This window comes from Eublepharis macularius, chromosome 4, assembly GCF_028583425.1.
Source record: "Eublepharis macularius isolate TG4126 chromosome 4, MPM_Emac_v1.0, whole genome shotgun sequence".
Taxonomy (NCBI): Eukaryota; Metazoa; Chordata; class Lepidosauria; order Squamata; family Eublepharidae; genus Eublepharis; species Eublepharis macularius.
This window is the reverse complement of record NC_072793.1, coordinates 180486408-180504385: the sequence shown is the minus strand read 5'-3', so window position 1 is coordinate 180504385 and position 17978 is coordinate 180486408. Positions and strand designations below refer to the sequence as shown.

Here is a 17978-nt window from a genome sequence, read left to right as displayed (position 1 = left end):
ATAATTTTATATACCGCCCTTCAGGACAACTTTACACCCACTCACAGCTGTTTACAAAACAATCACCCTGTGAGGTGGGTGGGACTGAGAGAGCTTCAAGAAGCTGTGACTGACCCAAGGATACCCTGTTGGCTTCAAGTGGGGGATTGGGGCATCAAACCCAGTTCTCCAGATCAGAGTCCTACCACTCTTAAAGACAATAATTTAATTTAACCCACAATATGAGAGCTTTCTGGATAATTAGTGTCCGAGGCCCGGCCCGGGGGCCTCGGACTCGCTGGCTCCGCCCCCCCCGCCCCCACAGCGGCCCCCCCGCCCCCTCCGTCACTTACCTGGGGCCCGAAGACGGGGCGAGCGAGGAAGACGCGGAGCCGGCTCAACGGGGCAGCCTGCGGGGCGGCCCACCCCTCCCCGGAGCGCCCGCCACCACGGCTGCCATCCCGCCGCCGGCTGAGCGCCCAGGTGGACGGCCGCCCGACGGCGCAACACCCCGGCGGCTCCAGCGGCAGCCGGTGCAGCGGCCGCAACGGCGAGGCCCAGGCGGCGGGAAAGCCTGGGGCAGGTCGGGCCAGGCTGCGCCAGGCGGGTGGACGCCAGCGCAAGCACTCTCCGCCAGCCCAGACCCCACCCAGCGACAGCGAGGGGGAGGAGGGGGAGGAGCCAACTGGGCCCAGCCCAACCTTCGGACGAGGGCAGACTGGGCCGAACGCGGCCAGGAGAGGCTCAGCCCGCCGCCTGTCAAAGAGAGGGAGGGTGGCCGGTCCAGGGAGGCGGGAAGAACCCACGAGAGCCACCAATGGGCTAAGGCCGGGTGGGGCTGGCAGGCATGGCCACACCTGGCCCAGGTGGTGGGGATGGCCTTGGGCAGAGGAGCTTGGGAGAGGGGGTAGGGCTGAAAAGAGCCAGAGGGTATTTAAGAGAGCTCCCCTGGCAGGCCTGGGAAGAGAGGAGAAGTCAGACTGCCCTGAAGCCAAGGTGCAGTCGACTGGGTGGAGCTAAGTGCTGTCCGGGGTCCCCGGTACAGACAGGGGCCGCCCTTTCTGAGGCCGCCAGGGGAGGGGAGCACTCTTGCCCCTGGCCCCGCCAAGCTTACCCGCCGCCCCAGGACGGACACGCCAAGGCCGCCCCGCTCTGACCCGCCGTCGCCGTCGCCGTCGCCAGGGGGCGCGTCCGGGCGTGATAATTAGAATGAATTTCTTCCCACTAGAAAATTATAGCACTTGTCATTTGGTAAGAGGTAATAGGAGGCATAAATCTTAACACCTGGTGAATGCTCAATTAACATGAGAGAATTTAATACAACACAGAACAAAAGACGTACATTTTGTTCAGCAGGAGTGCAACGTACATATATTTGATGCTAACAAAAAGAGGTGGGATGGAGGAGAAGGAGGAGATAGGCAGAAAGATGTTCCTTGTAAGGGCAGCTAACAAAAACCTCATCATGGCCACAAGCAGGCAAGGTCAGCTACTTTAACTGGTTTCCCACATGCTAAATTTGATTGGATGGCTATTCTCCAGTGTGAATCTTGTGGTGTAAGGCAAGGCTCCTTCTCTCACTAAAGCTCTTTCCACATTCTAAGCATTTATATGGCTTCTCTCCTGTGTGAACCCTTTGATGTCTAGTTAGGTTGCACTTCTGAAGGAAGCTCTTTCCACACATCAAGCATTTATAAGGCTTCTCCCCTGTGTGAACCTTTTGATGGAGAGTTAGGCTGCCATTCCTAGAAAAGCTCTTCCCACACTCTAAGCACTTATATGGCTTCTCCCCTGTGTGAACGCTTTGATGATTAGTTAGAACACTATTCTGTGCAAAGCTCATTCCACATACCAAACATTTATGTGGCTTCTCACCAGTGTGAACCCTTTGATGGCTAGTTAGGTGGTCTTTCCGAGAGAAGCTTTTCCCACATTCTAAGCATTTATAGGTCTCCTCCCCGGTGTGAGCCTTTTGATGTCTAGTTAGGTTGCTATTCTGAAAGAAACTCTTCCCGCACTTCAAGCATTTATAAGGCTTCTCCCCTCTGTGAGCCATTTGATGGATAGTTAGGCTGCCATTCCTAGAAAAGCTTTCACCACACTCCAAGCACCTATATGGCTTTTCCCCTGTATGGACCCTTTGATGGTCAGTTAAGGTGCTATTCTGTGCAAAGCTCATTCCACATTCCAAGCATTTATAAGGCTTCTCCCCAGTGTGAACCTTTTGATGGCTAGTTAGGTGGTCATTCCGAGAGAATCTCTTCCCACATTCCAAGCATTTAAATGGCTTCTCTTGCATGTGAACCTTTTGATGGGTAGTTAGGTTGCCATTCTGAGAAAAGCTCTTCCCACACTCCAAGCATTTATAATTCTCCCCTGTGTGAACCTTTTGATGTCTAATTAGGTTGCCATTCTGAAAGAAGCTCTTCCCACACTTCAAGCATTTATAAGCTTTCTCCCCTGTGTGTACCTTTTGATGGACCGCTAGGCTGTGATTCCTAGAGAAGCTCTTCCCACACTCCAAGCACTTGTATGGCTTCTCCCCAGTGTGAACCTTTTGATGGCTAGTTAGGTGGTCATTCCGAGAAAAGCTCTTCCCACACACAGAGCATTTATATGGTTTCTCCCCTGTGTGAAGCTTTTGATGCGTGGTTAGGTTGCTATTCGTAGAGAAGCTCTTTCCACATTCCAAGCATTTATATGGCTTCTCCCCTGTGTGCATCCTTTGATGTTCAGTCAGCTTGCTATTCTGAAAGAAGGTTTTTCCACACTCCAAGCATTTATATGTTTTCCAGCATGTTGTAATGTTCTGATATTTTTGAACTCTGAGTTTGCAGCTGAACCCTTTCACAATCACTGGGCCCTTATGCCTTCTCTTTCTCTTCTGTGTTTCCTCTCGGGCTGGGACTTTAGGCATCTTCTTGCTCTGATGGGCAACCAATTCCTTCCTCAACTTCTGTTTTGCTTTCCTTTTGCTTCTCCACTCCTTGCGTACTCCTTGAACCTGCGATTTCGCTTCTACCTGCAGATCTAGATCTCTTTCCACAATCACCTTTTCAGGTTCCTTTTCAGTCATCATGTCCCTCATATCTGCAGATGGAAAAGAGAAACAGAATCAAATAAGTACAAAAAGGGGGGGGAAATGCTTGTTAGCAGGTACAGTCAGTAGTGAATGGTGCTTTCTGCAGCAAGAGCCAGCGGCCTGGAAAAACCTCAGCAGTCTCTATCCATGTGCCAGGATGTTTTGGAAAGGTGGAAGAGGTCACCAGAATAGAAGGGAAAGGAACTCCTTGCTTTCGTTGCAGAAATGTTAATGCGTTGTCTAGTGTTAATTTAGGAAGCACGTGGAGACAGAACTGAAAATACATGTTTTTTAAAAACCCTTGAATTGTATTGAAACAGTTTTAAGTGGGTAATATGCTTGTCTGCAGTAGAACAGCCAGATTTGAGTCCAGTGGCACCTTAAGAGACCAACAAGATTTTCGAAATGCAAGCTTTTGAGTCACAGCTCAGTTCTTCGGACAACTTTTACTTGTTTGCTTGTTGCAAGGGATGGAATTAGGATGTGAAGGTATAATTTAGCTTGATGAGATGGGAGGGGTGCACCAAAGGAAGATTTCGGGATGTAAGGGTAGACTGTAACTTTATTAGAGCAGCAATTTGCATCTGTAGTGAGAGAAGAATCAAAAGTCTCTGTTCACCCTGGGACTGTGGGGGGTGGGGTGTCCATTGTTCCACATTTACGAATGACCTTCATTTCAGGAACCACACACTGTAATCTCTCTTTGAAGTTTCTGTTGAAGGACTGCCTCTTTTAGGTCAGTGATGAAACATCCTAGAAGATTAAAATGTTTTTGAGCACTGTCATTTATTATGTCACATTGATGTCCATTTATTCTTTTGCATACGGTCTGACCTGTTTGTCCAATCTAGAGTGCCAACAGTGCTGGAGAAAAAATGGCCACACCAGTAGGCAGAAAAGACCCAGCTGCAAAGAGAAAAGATTTATTGAAGATTTTCAGATCCCTACCAGTTTCACTTTAGGATTCGTCAAGGGATATGTCATAAATTAACATAAACACAGGATTTGTTAAAATTAAACAATTTAATAATTGAATTGTAAGCATTTCTATATAAAAGAGTAAGCATGCTTAGACGACTCACTTTTTACCTTGGTGCACTACCAGAAGGTGTTGCTGCGGAAGGAAGCTGAGGTGAGGCAGCCTGACCCTCCAGAGAGCGCAACACAGTGGGAATCCCAGGCCGAGATCAGGAGGCGAGCAGGTGGCAATGGTTGCCACCGACATCAGCCAATTGGGATCAGGAGCGGAGTAGGTGGAAATGCCCACCCCCATTCACCTGTCTCGGAACAAGATTGGAGTAGATGGCAATGCCCACCCCCGATTTCACCCAGCCGGGATAAGGCAACGAGCAGGAGGCCATGCCTGCTCCTCCATTCACCCAGCCAGAATAAGGAGCAGGACTTCAAGCAGACAGTCTCATATCACCAAACTGGCAAAGCTTCAGATGCACAGGTGCCAATTTGGTGATGTGAGACTGTATGCTTGAAGTCCTTTTACATAAAGAATGGCAAGCCTTTGAAAAAGTCTGGATTACGAAACAGGATAGTGGTTATGCTGGCAATGCCCGTTAGGTCCCGCCCTACAGAAGTACAGGAATAAGGAGCAGAGCAGGTGGATGGAATCAGGCGTAGAGCAGGTGGCAATGCTCAACCCCCTTCAACCGCCGGAATCAGGGGCGGAGCAGGTGGCAATGCCTGCCCCCCCTTCACACAGCTGGGATCAGGAGCACAGCAGGTCGCAATGCCTATCTGGGAGAAGGTAGCAATAGAAAGAAAAACCTCGACGGTCTACAGAAATAATTATATGTACATTTTATGATTTTTTAATTAAGTTTTTTGGTATTTTTTATAAAGTTCAGTGCATAATACAAAGTCCTAAAGTGCTAATAAGTAATTCATAACAAATATACCATTCAATAATTCAATAAATATCCAATAAATAAATAAATAAAGATACATACAATCCTGTTCAAAAAGTCCAACTGGTATAGTTTCTCCAATCAGATGTTGTTGTATACACTTGAGATGTCATATATAATGTCTCTTGTCCTACGGTTCTACTGTGCAGGTGTTAACGTCCTACTAGAGCTTCTTCACAAGACAACATGGTCTAGTGGTTACACCCAAAAGCCAAAAATTGGGCTGAATAGCCTTACAGGTTCTACCAGCCTGATATCCCGTTTCAGAAAATGTTACATTGGCTTCACAATCACTTGGAGATGGGAATCTAAATGCTGGACCCACTTAGATAATATATTCATGAGCTTTGAAAAAGCATTTGCCAAAACGGGGTATCAGGTTGGCAGAGCCCATCAGGCTCTCTCTTTATCTTTTATGTCCACTGTTTAGTTTTTATGTTTATTTTTTATAGCAACAAAGTCCGTTGTGAGAAAAAATACAATAGGCTCTAGAAAGGGGAGAGCAGGCAGGCGGGCATTCCCTCCTCCTCCATCACTAATCTTGGCTGGATGAAGGCAGGGGTGGCGGGCATGGCCATCTCCTCTGGTCCTGATCCAGGCCCGGTGATTCAGGCTGGGTGAAGGGGGGGGCGGGCATTGTCATCTACTCCACTCCTGTTCTCAGCCAGGTGAAGGGGCTGGAATTGCTGCCTGCTCTGTGCCTGATTCCGGCCAGGTGAAGTGGGGATGGGCATTGCCACCTGCTCTGCTCGTGATCCCGGCTGGCTGAAGAAAGGTTGTGAATTGCCTCCTGATCTGTGCCTGATTCCGGCCAGGTGAAGTGGGGATGGGCATTGCCACCTGCTCTGCTCGTGATCCCGGCTGGCTGAAGAAAGGTTGTGAATTGCCTCCTGATCTGTGCCTGATTCTGGCTGGGTGAAGTGGGAGGGAGAATTTCCGCCTGTTCTACTCCTGCCGCATGAAATTGGAGGGCGAGCATTGCCATGCACTCTGCGCCTGATCTCATCTGGGTGAGGGGGGGCACTTCCTCCTGCCCTGTGCCTGATCCAGGCCAGATGAATGGGGGTGGGCATTGCCTCAAGCTCCATTCCTGTTCCTGGCGAGGTGAAGGGGCAGGCATTGCCACCTGCTCCGCTCCTGATCCCAGCTGTATAAAAGGGGTGGCGGGCATTTCCTCCTGCTCTGTGGCTGATCCCGGACAGGAGAAGGGGGTTCGCATTGCCACCTGATCTCACCTGGGTGAAGGCGAGGTGTGGGCATTGCCATCTGCTCTGCTGCTGATCTCAGCTGGATGAATGGCGGAGCAGGCATTGCCACCTGCTTTGCTCCTGATCTTTGCTAGGTGAAGAGTGATTGGGAATTGCCAATTGATCTGCTCCTGATCCCAGCTGGGTGAAAGTGGAGGGTGGGTAATACACTCTGTTCTATGCCTGATCTCAGCAGGGTGAAGGCGGTCGGTGGGCATTGCCACCTGCACTGCTCCTGATCTCAGCTGGGTGAAGGCGGCGGGGGGGGGCAGGCATTGCTGCCTGCTCCACGCCTGATCCCGTCCTGGGCTTCCCATTGTGGCGCGCTCTTTGGATTTCTGGCTGCCTTGTCTGGGCTTCCCTCAACAGCAATGCCCTCTGGAGGAACACCAGGGTAGGAAGTGAGTTGTCTTGAATACGCTTAGCCTTTTCTATAGTAGGATAAAGAAAACTCTTGCAAAAAAAGAGGAAGTACTCCTTCAGACACAGACTGTGAAAAAGGCCTCCAAGGCATCATAAAATTGTGTTATCTGTCAAATTTTGTCAGGCAGAAGGATAGATTGTGAAAGAACAGGTTCCTCTGATAGGCTGAGAGTGCGCTGCAAAAGGCTGACAATATTGTGGTAGGGGTTGTTGCTATGGCCTCCAGCATACACGTGGCAAGACAGTTTCTTGTCTGAAAAAGGGAGCTTTGACACTTGAAAGCTTAGGCTCTGAAAACCGTGTTGGTCTCTTAAGGTGCCCCTGGACTCAAATCCGACTGTGCTGTTGCCAGACAATCACACAGTACTGACAGCTTTCCAACCCTGGTTGGGGGAGAAGGCAGGATCCTTTCGAGGGGTGTTTTGGCCTTTCCAGCAGCTGGGCTGGCACATCAGGCCTCTGCAGGGGGGAGGTAAGGCAGGAAAGCTGATCACAGGTGGACAGATACAGGTAGCTTAGCTGGTGGGTGAGAAGGAGAGAAAGAAGCAAGGAAAGTCGGAAATAAGGGGGTTGCCAGGAGAAGGGAAGGAAGAAATAGTGCTGGGTAAGGGGATATACTGTGGGAAGTGCAGAAGTCCCTGCAAGTTTGGATCTGGACCAAAAAACAGATTTATGCCAATCTGGCTAAGCAGGTTCCCCAGGACGAACACCAGATCCAAATTTAGCTAGGTTGGATTATCCGGCTATAGTATGTAGTTGTGGCAGTGAGGGAATGGGCAGCAGTGGCGAGAGGGCAGTGGCTCAAATGGAGCTGGAGCCAAGGTCCTAACCACTGCAGGAGAGTGATGTGAGATCGGTGGGTCAGGAACGAAGCATCAGGCAGAGTGGATTCCTACCCCATTCTCCCCTTCCCCACCTGAGCTGCAAAACAGCCCTTCAAGCAACTGCCTCTGCCAGCTGCTTTTTAAACTCCGAGTTCAACAAGGGATTCTATAACAACAACAACAACAACATTTGATTTATATTCTGCCCTTTAGGACAACAACGCCCACTCAGAGCAGTTTGCGGAGTACAAACTTCTGTGAGGTGGGTGGGGCTGAGAGAGCTCCTAGAAGCTGTGACTGATCCAAGGTCACCCAGCTGGCTTCAAGTGGAGGAGTGGGGAATCAAACCCATTTCTCCAGATTAGAGTCCCACGCTCTTAACCACTACACCAAGCTGGCTCACATTCAATATTGGGATTCTCAGGTTCTACATTGGGATTCTTGGGTATGACATTGGTTCCCTTGCCACAGTTTGGTTCCGTTGGGCTTTGCTGGTTAAGCTTACAAGGGAGTTTCACTGCTGAACCAAAGAATCCCAAGCAAGGGGGAGGGGGGAGAAACTAGATGAAGAATTTAAAAAGCCTCCAAATTGTTTCCCCCATAAGAAACAATGGAGAATGGCTCGGGGAAGCTTAAATCCCACGGCCCAACCCTCTTGAAATTTGCAGGGAGGTCTTTATGGAATGGTCAAAAGTAGATTACCTGCAAATTTGGTGGGATTAGCTTGAAAAATTCCCACCCAACCCCCTGGATATTTTTTCCTATAGAGAATAGTGACCGGATAAATCTGGCATTCTTTAAAACCAAGATGAGAGAATTTGACCTGGATTTCAGTGACATCAAATTTTTTGGGTATCTCTGAAAGCCAGATCCAGATTCAATGAAATGGTGTGTGTGTGTGGGGGGGGGCATGCACACCCTAGTTCAACCCTTCAGCAATGGATCCCGGAACAAATGGGCCGTAGTTTTTCCAGTTAGAGGCTGCCAGGGAGAGGGAAGAAGGGAAAGTTGAAAATGAATGCAGGCAGATAAATGTAGGTCGACTAAAAAGGAGGGAGGCTATGGAGGATTTCAGGGGAATGCAGAAGGAGTGGGGAGAAGAAAATGAGATGCCCCCAACTCCTTGTAGTTACCTGCCCATAAAAATCATAAATGTGATGGCCATCAAAACAGAAACGCTACAAAAGAAGGAACCAACTTTGTTTGAAAAGAAGCTAAGACAGAAAGCAAAGAGACTACGTGAACCTCAGTAAACCCCAGCCCCTTTGGTAAACACTGCTGGTTAAGTGGCTGGGCTGCAAATCAGCACTCTGCTGGTTCAACACACACTACGGTCAAGAGCTCAGCAGGTGGCCTTGGGTAAGCCACGCCTCTGAGCTCCAGCTCCCCAGATGTGTTCTGGGGATAACAACAACAACACGGACTTGGTTCACTGCTCTGAGAGAATGCTAATCTGTCCAGAAGGATGATATATAAACTCTCTGTTACTAATATAATGTTATTACCCACCCATCCAGAGAAGAACAGTCGGTACATTCAATATCTCTATAAATAAATGGTTCTATCAATGTGCAGGAGGCGTAACTCCTCAGAAAATACAGCCAGATGCCTCAAAACTGGCCACCAGCTTCGGGATGATTGTGGAACATGCAGTGCAAAACACAAAAGGAATTGGGACATCCTGGTCCACACAATTCCACAACACCACCCTTCTTTTTGCTTCAGACACAATGGTTGTCTGTGGAAGGCACAGCGCCTTTGAAAACAAAGCTAGGAGTCTCAAAATTGTTCTCCAGCTTCAGGGTGATGACGGGAATTGTTGTACCCAAAATGAAGTTAATTGGGTCACCGTGACCCCGGTCAGTTCCAGAACTGCTCCCCCCCCGCCCAATTTGCACTGGAACCTACAGTGGACTGGGGCAGGCATAACTCATTAAAATAACAGAGCTGGGAGCCTTAAAAGTAGCCACCTGCTGGCAGCAGAGAGAAAGAAAATGGAAAAACAGCCCCCCCCCCTTTACTAAACCAAAAGGGTTTAAGAATGACTCTGAGCTATCAGAGCCAGTGAGGTTCAGTGGGTCGGGTGTCTGACCAGGGTCGAGGAGTCCAGGATCGATTCCCCAGTCGCCACAGAAAGCTGACCATGTGTCAGGCATGCATTCTCAACCTAAACTCAGGGGAATTGTGAGGATAAAACGGTGAAAGAACAAAGCAAGTTTTGGGGCCCCCGTAGGGAAGACGGTGTGCTATAACACGGGTTATAAATCTTTAATTCTGCCTACAGTTTGCCATGAAAGGATGATTTCTGAGGCTGTTGCTTCATCCAGTATTGCAACAACTTGCTCGTCAGGAGGCGGAGCTAGGGATGCCAACTCCATTTCAGGAAATTCCTGGAGATTTGGGGGTGGAGCCCAGAGAGGGTGGGGTATAAGGCCAGAAGAGTCCGCCCTCCTATAGAGCCACTTCCTCCAGGGGAACGGGTCTTTCCAGAATGGAGTTGACTTGTAATGTTAGAAAGTCTCCCGCCCCCACCTGGAGAATAAGAAAAGACAGAAGGGGAGAAAATACTTCCTCAGAAAATACTACTTGACAAAGACCAAAGGAAGTATGCCAAAAAGTACAATTATATTGATTTAACAGCACAGGTGGCTACTCAATATATCAACAGGCAGTCCAATACACAGATCTACTTTCACCCCCCCAGTTACAGACAATCAACTTGAAACATTTGAAAAATTGGTGCTTAAGGAGGTGGCAAAAGTGGAGAGCCGGCCCGAAGTTATGCAGAATAACCTGACCAGATCAGAATGGACAGCCCTACAGGCTTTACAGAAAGACGAGGGGATTATCATCAAACCAGCTGATAAAGCGGGAGGGATTGTATTGATGGACAGGGAAGACTATCGACAGGAGGTCTTGAGACAACTACTAGATCGGGACTACTACATCCCGATTGACCATGACCCCACGATAGAAATCCAGAGGATTATTAAAATTCTCCTGGACAACGGGCTGGCTAATAACTTTATTCAACAATCACTGCATCAAGCCCTATACAACCAAAACCCGCGGGTTCCCGTCTTTTATTGCCTGCCTAAAATTCATAAACAGACACGCCCCCCGCCAGGACGTCCGATCATCTCAGCGTGTAACTCAGTCCTAGAACCACTTTCGATTTACTTAGTTTTTTGCAACCCTTCGTGACGTCGGTTAAGTCCTTCATAAAGGACACTACCGACTTCATAAGGTTAATTGAGGACATGGAGGTGCCTCCGGGGGCATATTTGTTAACCCTAGATGTCCAATCCCTTTACACTTCAATTCCTCATAGTGAAGCTGGAGTAGTTATTGAACAGACATTGAACATGAGGTCCCCTTGTTTCCCCCCGACCAGTTTTCTTCTGGATCTCTTAGATCTTATCATGGAGAAGAATTATTTCAGATTCGAGACCCAATTTTTCTATCAAACGAAGGGGGTTGCAATGGGATGCCCCACGGCCCCCAGCATTGCCAGCATTGCCATGGCGTTTTTGGAAGACAAATACGTGTACGACCCTGTAAATAATCTGTTTTTTGATCAGGTAATTTGCATACGGAGATACATAGATGACATCTTTTGCATAATGCGTAGTTACACAGCAGTGGAGGGCTTTGTGGATTGGCTGAATAACCTAGACGCCAACGTAAGGTTCACCCACCAGGGCAGTAGCGAAAACTTACCTTTTTTGGATGTAGTCGTCTTTAAGCGGTCAGCAACATCCCTGGGAGTGAGGCCCTTTCGCAAACCCACCGATAGGGCAGCGTACTTACAGTATAACTCCTACCACCGAATGACGTTAAAGAAAAATATCCCAGTAGGACAATTTTTACGTATTAGAAGGAACGCATCATTCCAACATGATTACCAGAAAGAGGCTAGGCGGATGGAAAATGACTTCAAAGCGCGCGGGTATCCAGCTTGGGTGATCTCCCGAGCTAAGCAGAGAGCAGACCGGTCCGTCCGCTCACAACTACTGACATACAGACAGCATGAGATCGAAGAGAGGGGTATTATTTGGGCTATTGACCATTCCCCCTTGGCCAATTCTATAGTGAAAATTATTAGAAAGTACTGGCGCGTCCTCTTAGATGTCCCAGGCTGCACAACACCGCCCAAAATAGGATATCGACGAACGAAAAACTTAAAAGATCTCCTAATACATTCAGATTTTATGGGTCCGTCCAAGAAAACAAACTTACCGCTTGGGCATTTTCCTTGCGGCCATTGCAGTGTATGCAGTATCAGTACAGACCTTAGGAGGATGGAATTCCCGAAATTAAGGTACCCCTTAACGCCCAAGGATTTTTCCACATGTAATACCAGTAATGTCATGTATCTCCTACAATGCAACTGTCCTCTGTCATACATAGGCTGCACAAGTCGTCCTGTGCGCCTACGTATGCAGGAACATATATCTCGGGTCAAAACCCGGAATGAAGACACACCCCTTTACCAACATCTTTGGAGGGTGCAAGGAAGTGACAGAACCTTTAGATATTCTGTTCTGGAGACAATACAGAGACCTGGTCCCAATAAGCGCCTCCTCCTACAGGCGGAGGCTAGATGGATTTTCAGACTTCACACCATGCTACCAGAGGGTCTGAATAACGATATAGACTACTCGGTGTTCCTTTAAATTCTATACCTTGCCATGAAGACAATTGTTTTAATTCTCTCCGTCCTGGTCGGATATAAACACAGTTTTGACACTCTCCCTCCCCCTCCTCCCCATTCCCTTCCCCCCTCTCCCCCCTCCTTTTTCCTCTTTTTCCTCCCCTCCTTCCCCTTCTCCCTTCTTCCCCCCCCCCTCGGGGGTTCCCCTTCCTTCCTTCCCTTTTTCCTGCCCCCTTTTCTCTCCTTTCTTCCCCCCCCTTTTCTTTCCCCCCTTTCCCTTGAGCGTTCTGGAGATGGTATTGGCGATGATTCTTAATATGTATAATGCATATATGAATGCTGTATAAGGATATATTTATTACTCATACCCCTTTTAGTGCGAGACGACTTTAATTGATTCTTAAATGGCAATTACCCATGAGCGTTGGTATATAACTGACTATAGGCGTTTCCCCTCGTACCCTTATACGGAAACTGACAAAACTGTTTTGGAGACAATCACAGACACGAATTCGCCTGATTATTTGTGAGTATAGATTGTTAAATGGGAACATTGGGATTACCGTAAATGGGCTGTTTCTCAATGTCTTATAATATCGTAGGATATTGGTGGCCTGATGAAGGACCCCCTCTGAAACGAGCGGAAAGGAATCAAACCGGTGTAGCTCGTTGCCACCTTTCCCTTCAGTAACCTTGGATGCTACCATCCAGCTCACCCTGGAATTGGCTGGCACCATCACCATTTGGCGTCGTGAGCAAAGCCTGGGAGATTTACTTTGGATATTGTACTTGGACTTTATTCTCTCCTTTTTTATATATGTGTATTGGACTGCCTGTTGATATATTGAGTAGCCACCTGTGCTGTTAAATCAATATAATTGTACTTTTTGGCATACTTCCCACCTGGAGAATGGCAACCCTGGGCAGAGCTGCTCCTTCAGGATTCAAACCACTGTTAAATATCTCAAGTGGGCACACCTTGCGTAAAATAATATTGCAGTTACTGTGGCTCACGGGGTGGGCAAACAAAGGAACGAAGGGTACTCCCGTCTATACTAACTGGAAATAGGAAAGGGGGCGGAGGTTGGAGGGGATAACCTGGGCCAGGAGAAACTTACCTGTTAAGAGGTCTTCTTGAGCATGATGTACGTGGGAATCATACTCTAGAGGAAGCAGCAAAAGAAGACCTGGAGGAAGGAAACATATTGAAATGTATCTGAAAATACATTCGACATTAAAAAGACATTGGAGAAAACTATGGCCCAACACCACTTGGGAGGTTAACTTGTAGAACTTATGGGGAAGAGCCCTTAAAAGGCAATATTGCAAGCACAGCAAGTTAGAGGCTGGAGAGCAGGGTTGGATCTGGTCTATACTAACCAAAGGATGCGCCTGCATGTCTGCAGCTAGTCAGAAAAGAAGGCCAGACATTTGGCCACCAGGTTCTGGATGACTGTGGGCGTAGCAGTGCCCCAAAAAAGGGGATTCAGAACTCCCAGGCCTGGATTATCTCAGCAACATCCCCGTCCTGTTTGCAATGTCAGGAAAGCTTGACTTGTGAGAAGCCAGGAGGCAGCACAAGGAGGGAGGGTGGAAAACATCTCCGTTACAAGACAAAGGGGATTTAATCGTCCCCTTCCTGAGTTATCCGGGCCAGTGTGGTGTAGAGCATCTTGCTAAGATGCAAGAGACCCAGCTGTGAATCTGCAGGACTCTTCCACGGATGCTTCCAGGGGGACTTTAGGTCAGACACTCCCTCTCAAGGTTGTTGTTGAGGATAAAATGGCAAAGAGAACCATGTCGGCTGTTTGGGGTCCTGGCTGGGAAGGAGCACAGAGCATAAGTGAACGGTATCCCTCTGCTATTTGCACAATGAGCTATGGAGCTGGTGATCGGAGCAAGCAGGCCACAACTGTAGGGAATATAAAAAATGGCTCCTCGCCCTGGTGACTGAAAGGAACCTCCATATTCAGAGGCACTCAGCTCCTGGATTCCAGCACCAGGAGGCACCACCACAGGAAGGCCTCGGCCTCTGTGCCCAGGTTGCTAATCCTCCAGGGCAGTTGGTTGGCCACCGTATGGCACAGGGTGCTGGACTGGTTGGACAGCTGGACTGAGCCTGCTGGGCTCCTCCTTTGTTCTTACAAAAGGAGAAATAGCAGGGAGTGGGAGTCAATTTTTTCAGAGATTTCAACAGAATATGTGGGAGTCCCACTTTCTGATTCCAGGAGAATAAACCTGTCTGGTACAGGTCGGGTGGGGGAAGAAGGCCAAAGTTCCTATTGTTCTTCCAAACTACCTGAGAGGGATCCCCTGAAATGCAGAAGAGGGAGGACAGAACTGAGTCCAGCCGGGGAGTTCAGCTGAGTCCCCATCCATCTTGGAAACATTAAACACGCCCGGAGTACATGATGCCCTAGGATAAAGAGGGTACTGGTTTGGCCCAAGCCTGGCTTAGTTCTGATTGCTCTCAGCTGGACAAGGAATGGGAGAAATGTTATATGGGGAAGCAGTTCTGACTCAAAAATCCCCATTTGTCACTTGGATCCTGGCAGCAGCGTCTCTTCCTTGGCTCCTCCTGCCCCGCGTCCCACCTTCCTTCTTCCACCAATTGGTGGGGCAACTGAAGGATCACAGGAAACTCCCCGTTTCCTCCCCTGCCACAACTTTACTTATTTATTTTTTTATTTATCTCATTTATACTCTGCCTTTCTCACTGAGACTCAAGGCAGATTACACACTTTGACTTGTATTAATTGTAATTCTGATTGTATTAATCAGGATTAAGTATATCTCAAATACAATACCAGATGCATGGAACTTTCCGTCAAGCCCAGCAGACTCCACTCTAATGGGTGGTGCCTGTGGAGGGCTTCAGCCAGGGGCCTTTCCCAGCCCTGCAGCCAAAGACCCTCCTCTCTAATCCCCTTTCCATTTGGCATGGATTGAACCAGTGATTTTCAGCAAGCAAAGCAGGAGCTCTGCCATGGAGCAAGGGCCCCGCCTCTGCTCGTCTCATTGCCAATGCCCGGTCTTTTCTCCCTCCACAAGCCTCAGTCACACAACCAAAGGACTGTGGGAGAGCCACTCTGTGTCAAAATAAGAAGACTGGAGTATGCAGAAGACCACAGATAGAAACAGGAGCTGCAGGGCTTTGCTAACTGGTTATCATCTCCTCTCCCCATCACAGCCCTCTTCATCCAGAGATTTCTCTTTGCGACCTGAATGCATCTAATGCTTTCACTTTCAGGGGCTGCAGGCCCTCCTGGTGTGGGAGGTCCCTTTTTCCTCTGTGGCAAATGAAAGTGAGTTGTGAAGACAAAGAGGGCCAAAGGAAGAGGCCACCCCCTCCCTTCTCTTTTGTGGTCATGATAAAAGGGGGGGGAATCTCACCAAGGGAGGCCAAGGTCTCGTAATTTTCTTCCATCACTTCCCAGTAGAGTTTTCTTTGGCCTGGATCCAGGAGAGCCCATTCCTCCTCCGTGAAGAACACGGCTACCTCCTCAAAGGACTTTGGGAATGTCTGAAAGAGGAAAATATTGCCCACTTGATCATCTATTCTTGTTCCTGAGCATTCAAGAAAGAAAAAAAATAATCCCTCTGTCCAAATTATTTCATTAAATGAAAGTGATACAGCAAACCGATGGCCAGAAAAATGGCTTCTCTTCCACCAGCCTTGGACAGGTATAATATAGTGAAAATCTCCAAGACAGAACATTGCACAGAATGGAGATCCTTTTGGTCAACTCAATGAAATGTTAAGAACCCTAGTTGACTGTTCGCTCTTGCCTTGCCTCACCTTAAACACAAAGAAATTCCGTTTGCACACAAGAGATTTCCTCTTTCCTAGAAGGTTTCCTCTTTCCATATTTCTGCCAGCAGAGGAGCTCTGTGTTACTCCAAAGCTTGCCTCCAGCTCTCTCCACATAAACCAGCCTAATTAACAGCAGGATTTCAGTCCAGCAGCACCTTAGAGACCCACAAGATTGTCAGGGTATGCTCTTCGGAGATCCAGAGCTCCCTTCCTCCCAAGCCACCAGGCGCTGCTGTTTCTTGGCTGGCATCACCCCCCGTTCTCCCTTCAGGACGCCCGAGCTCTGCGGGTGACACGGGATCTCCCTGCACTCCTCCCTCCACCCGTTCACACGTGTTTTCTGCCCCTCCCCTCTTCTGGCCCAGCCCGTGTCCATGAGGCCCTCAACTCACCTTTCCCGCATAGGGGCGAAGGCCAAAGTCCCCCTCCAGCCGAAGCAACCGACGGAGAAGAGAGACCTCCATGGCTCCCCTTTGCCTCCTTCCCGGGAACGAAGGCAGGCCTGCCCCCCTCCCCGTGGCTCGCACGGCCTCCTGGGAATTGTAGTCCTGCGACACTCAGAGCCCAGGCGGGGGAGCAAAGCCGGAGCGTTCTTGGGCTCTTTGGTCCCGGGCGGGGCAGCTTAAGAGACTCTGACGAGAGGCGGAAGAGAAAGCCTGTTCGGCCCAAATCCTCACGACTTCTTCTAGCGCTTTGTGCTTCCCTGAGAACTACACTTCCCAGACGCCTTTGCGAGACCCAAAGAGGCTCAATGACAGCTGGGACAGATTTCTGCAAACTGCCCATAGGAATAGAGCTGCTCTTTTGGCATCCTCTTCCACGATCTGTGATTGGTGGACTGTAAGGTATGATCACCCACTGAGCTCCCTTCCCTCCTGAAAGCCCGCCTTCCCAAAGCTCTGCCCCCAAATCTCCAGGAATTTCCCAAGCCGGAGCTGGCAACTTCGTGTTCCTCCCTCCTGCCTATGCAAAAGGAACTCTGGGACTGGGGGAGGCTCTGGAGTTCCGCCTGGGGCTTCAAATGGCTGCTCTGCAAACATGGTTTCTGATAGGCGATAACAAATCTCACAAGATCTGGACAAGAGAAGCACCGATGCAAGGGAAGGATCCAGAGGAGTTAGCCGTGTTAGTCTGTAGTAGCACCTTTAAGACTAACCAATTTTATTGTAGCATAAGCTTTCGAGAATCAAGTTCTCTTCGTCAGATGCATGATCTGGAGTTTCTGCAAAAGTCCTCAGGCGTGACCTACAGTTGCGCCTCGCTTTTTCCGCAGGGTACAGGAATTGCAGCCTGGGCTGAGCCCCTCTGGACTCCTCTAACATGTAACTTACGCCCCGAGGCGGGGGGGCTGTTTCTTGCCACCCCATTCCCCCCTCATGTCTCATCACTGTATTCTGGATTGCCCTGAACATTCTCTGGGGGGCAGATCTTCCCCTATATCTCTGCAACTCAGGGGGCATCCCAACACTTTGCTCTATGATCCATATGGAGATGGGGGGGGGATAGAGCCCGATGGGGCCAAGACTGCCCCACGTTTCCTCTACAGCGGCCCCGATGTGGGCAGGGTCCACCAGCAGGGAGGAGGGATACCAGCTGCTCACCCTGGCCACTGAAGGGGCCTTCTGGGGTCAGCACCACTGTGGGAGAAGAGGAGGCTCTTTGGGAGCGGGAGCCCCATGCTGTGATTTAGGCTAAGGAAAACCCCTTGGAAGGGCTGGGGGGGTTATGTGGGAGCTAAATGAAAAGGTTTTGGAGGTTGGGGATGCCACTGCTATAAATCCATCCTTTCTTTCCACCTCTACCCCATGTTTTCTGTCTGGGGGCGGGGGGGGGGGAGAAAAAGAAGACCCAGCCAGCACACTTCGCCCTCTCTGCCTCAGATCCATCTGTTTGCACCACTGCGGTGCCATGAAGAGCTGTGTCTGTTTTTTTCTCTTTCAGTCTGTGGTCCTGGCTGTGAGATGTGATTCAACCTTAGATTTGGGAGTGTACTGTTAAGAAATATCCAGAGATCCATGAGGAACCGTGAAGATCCA

The 17978-nt window shown here is 49.1% G+C and overlaps 1 protein-coding gene across 1 annotated transcript; it reads right to left on the bottom strand.

The window, feature by feature from the left end:
• Positions 1 to 1267: 1267 nt before the first annotated feature.
• LOC129327259 (zinc finger protein 260-like) lies at positions 1268 to 16421 on the bottom strand. The gene is made up of 4 exons (XM_054975747.1): positions 16335 to 16421; positions 15522 to 15651; positions 13247 to 13315; positions 1268 to 3069 (listed from the first exon to the last, which is right to left on the bottom strand). Exons 1-4 carry the CDS (start codon positions 16404 to 16406, stop codon positions 1511 to 1513), a joined length of 1830 nt encoding a protein of 609 aa, XP_054831722.1. The 5' UTR covers positions 16407 to 16421; the 3' UTR covers positions 1268 to 1510.
• Positions 16422 to 17978: the final 1557 nt, after the last annotated feature.

Excerpts from the sequence above, each read along its gene's own strand:
- LOC129327259 (XM_054975747.1), bottom strand. The coding sequence starts at position 16,406 with ATGGAGGTCTCTCTTCTCCGTCGGTTGCTTCGGCTGGAGGGGGACTTT. Across the intron at positions 15,652-16,334 it reads TTCGCCCCTATGCGGGAAAG|ACATTCCCAAAGTCCTTTGA; the intron begins GTGAGTTGAGGG and ends TTCCTCTTTCAG. Across the intron at positions 13,316-15,521 it reads CGAGACCTTGGCCTCCCTTG|GTCTTCTTTTGCTGCTTCCT; the intron begins GTGAGATTCCCC and ends TCCTTCCTCCAG.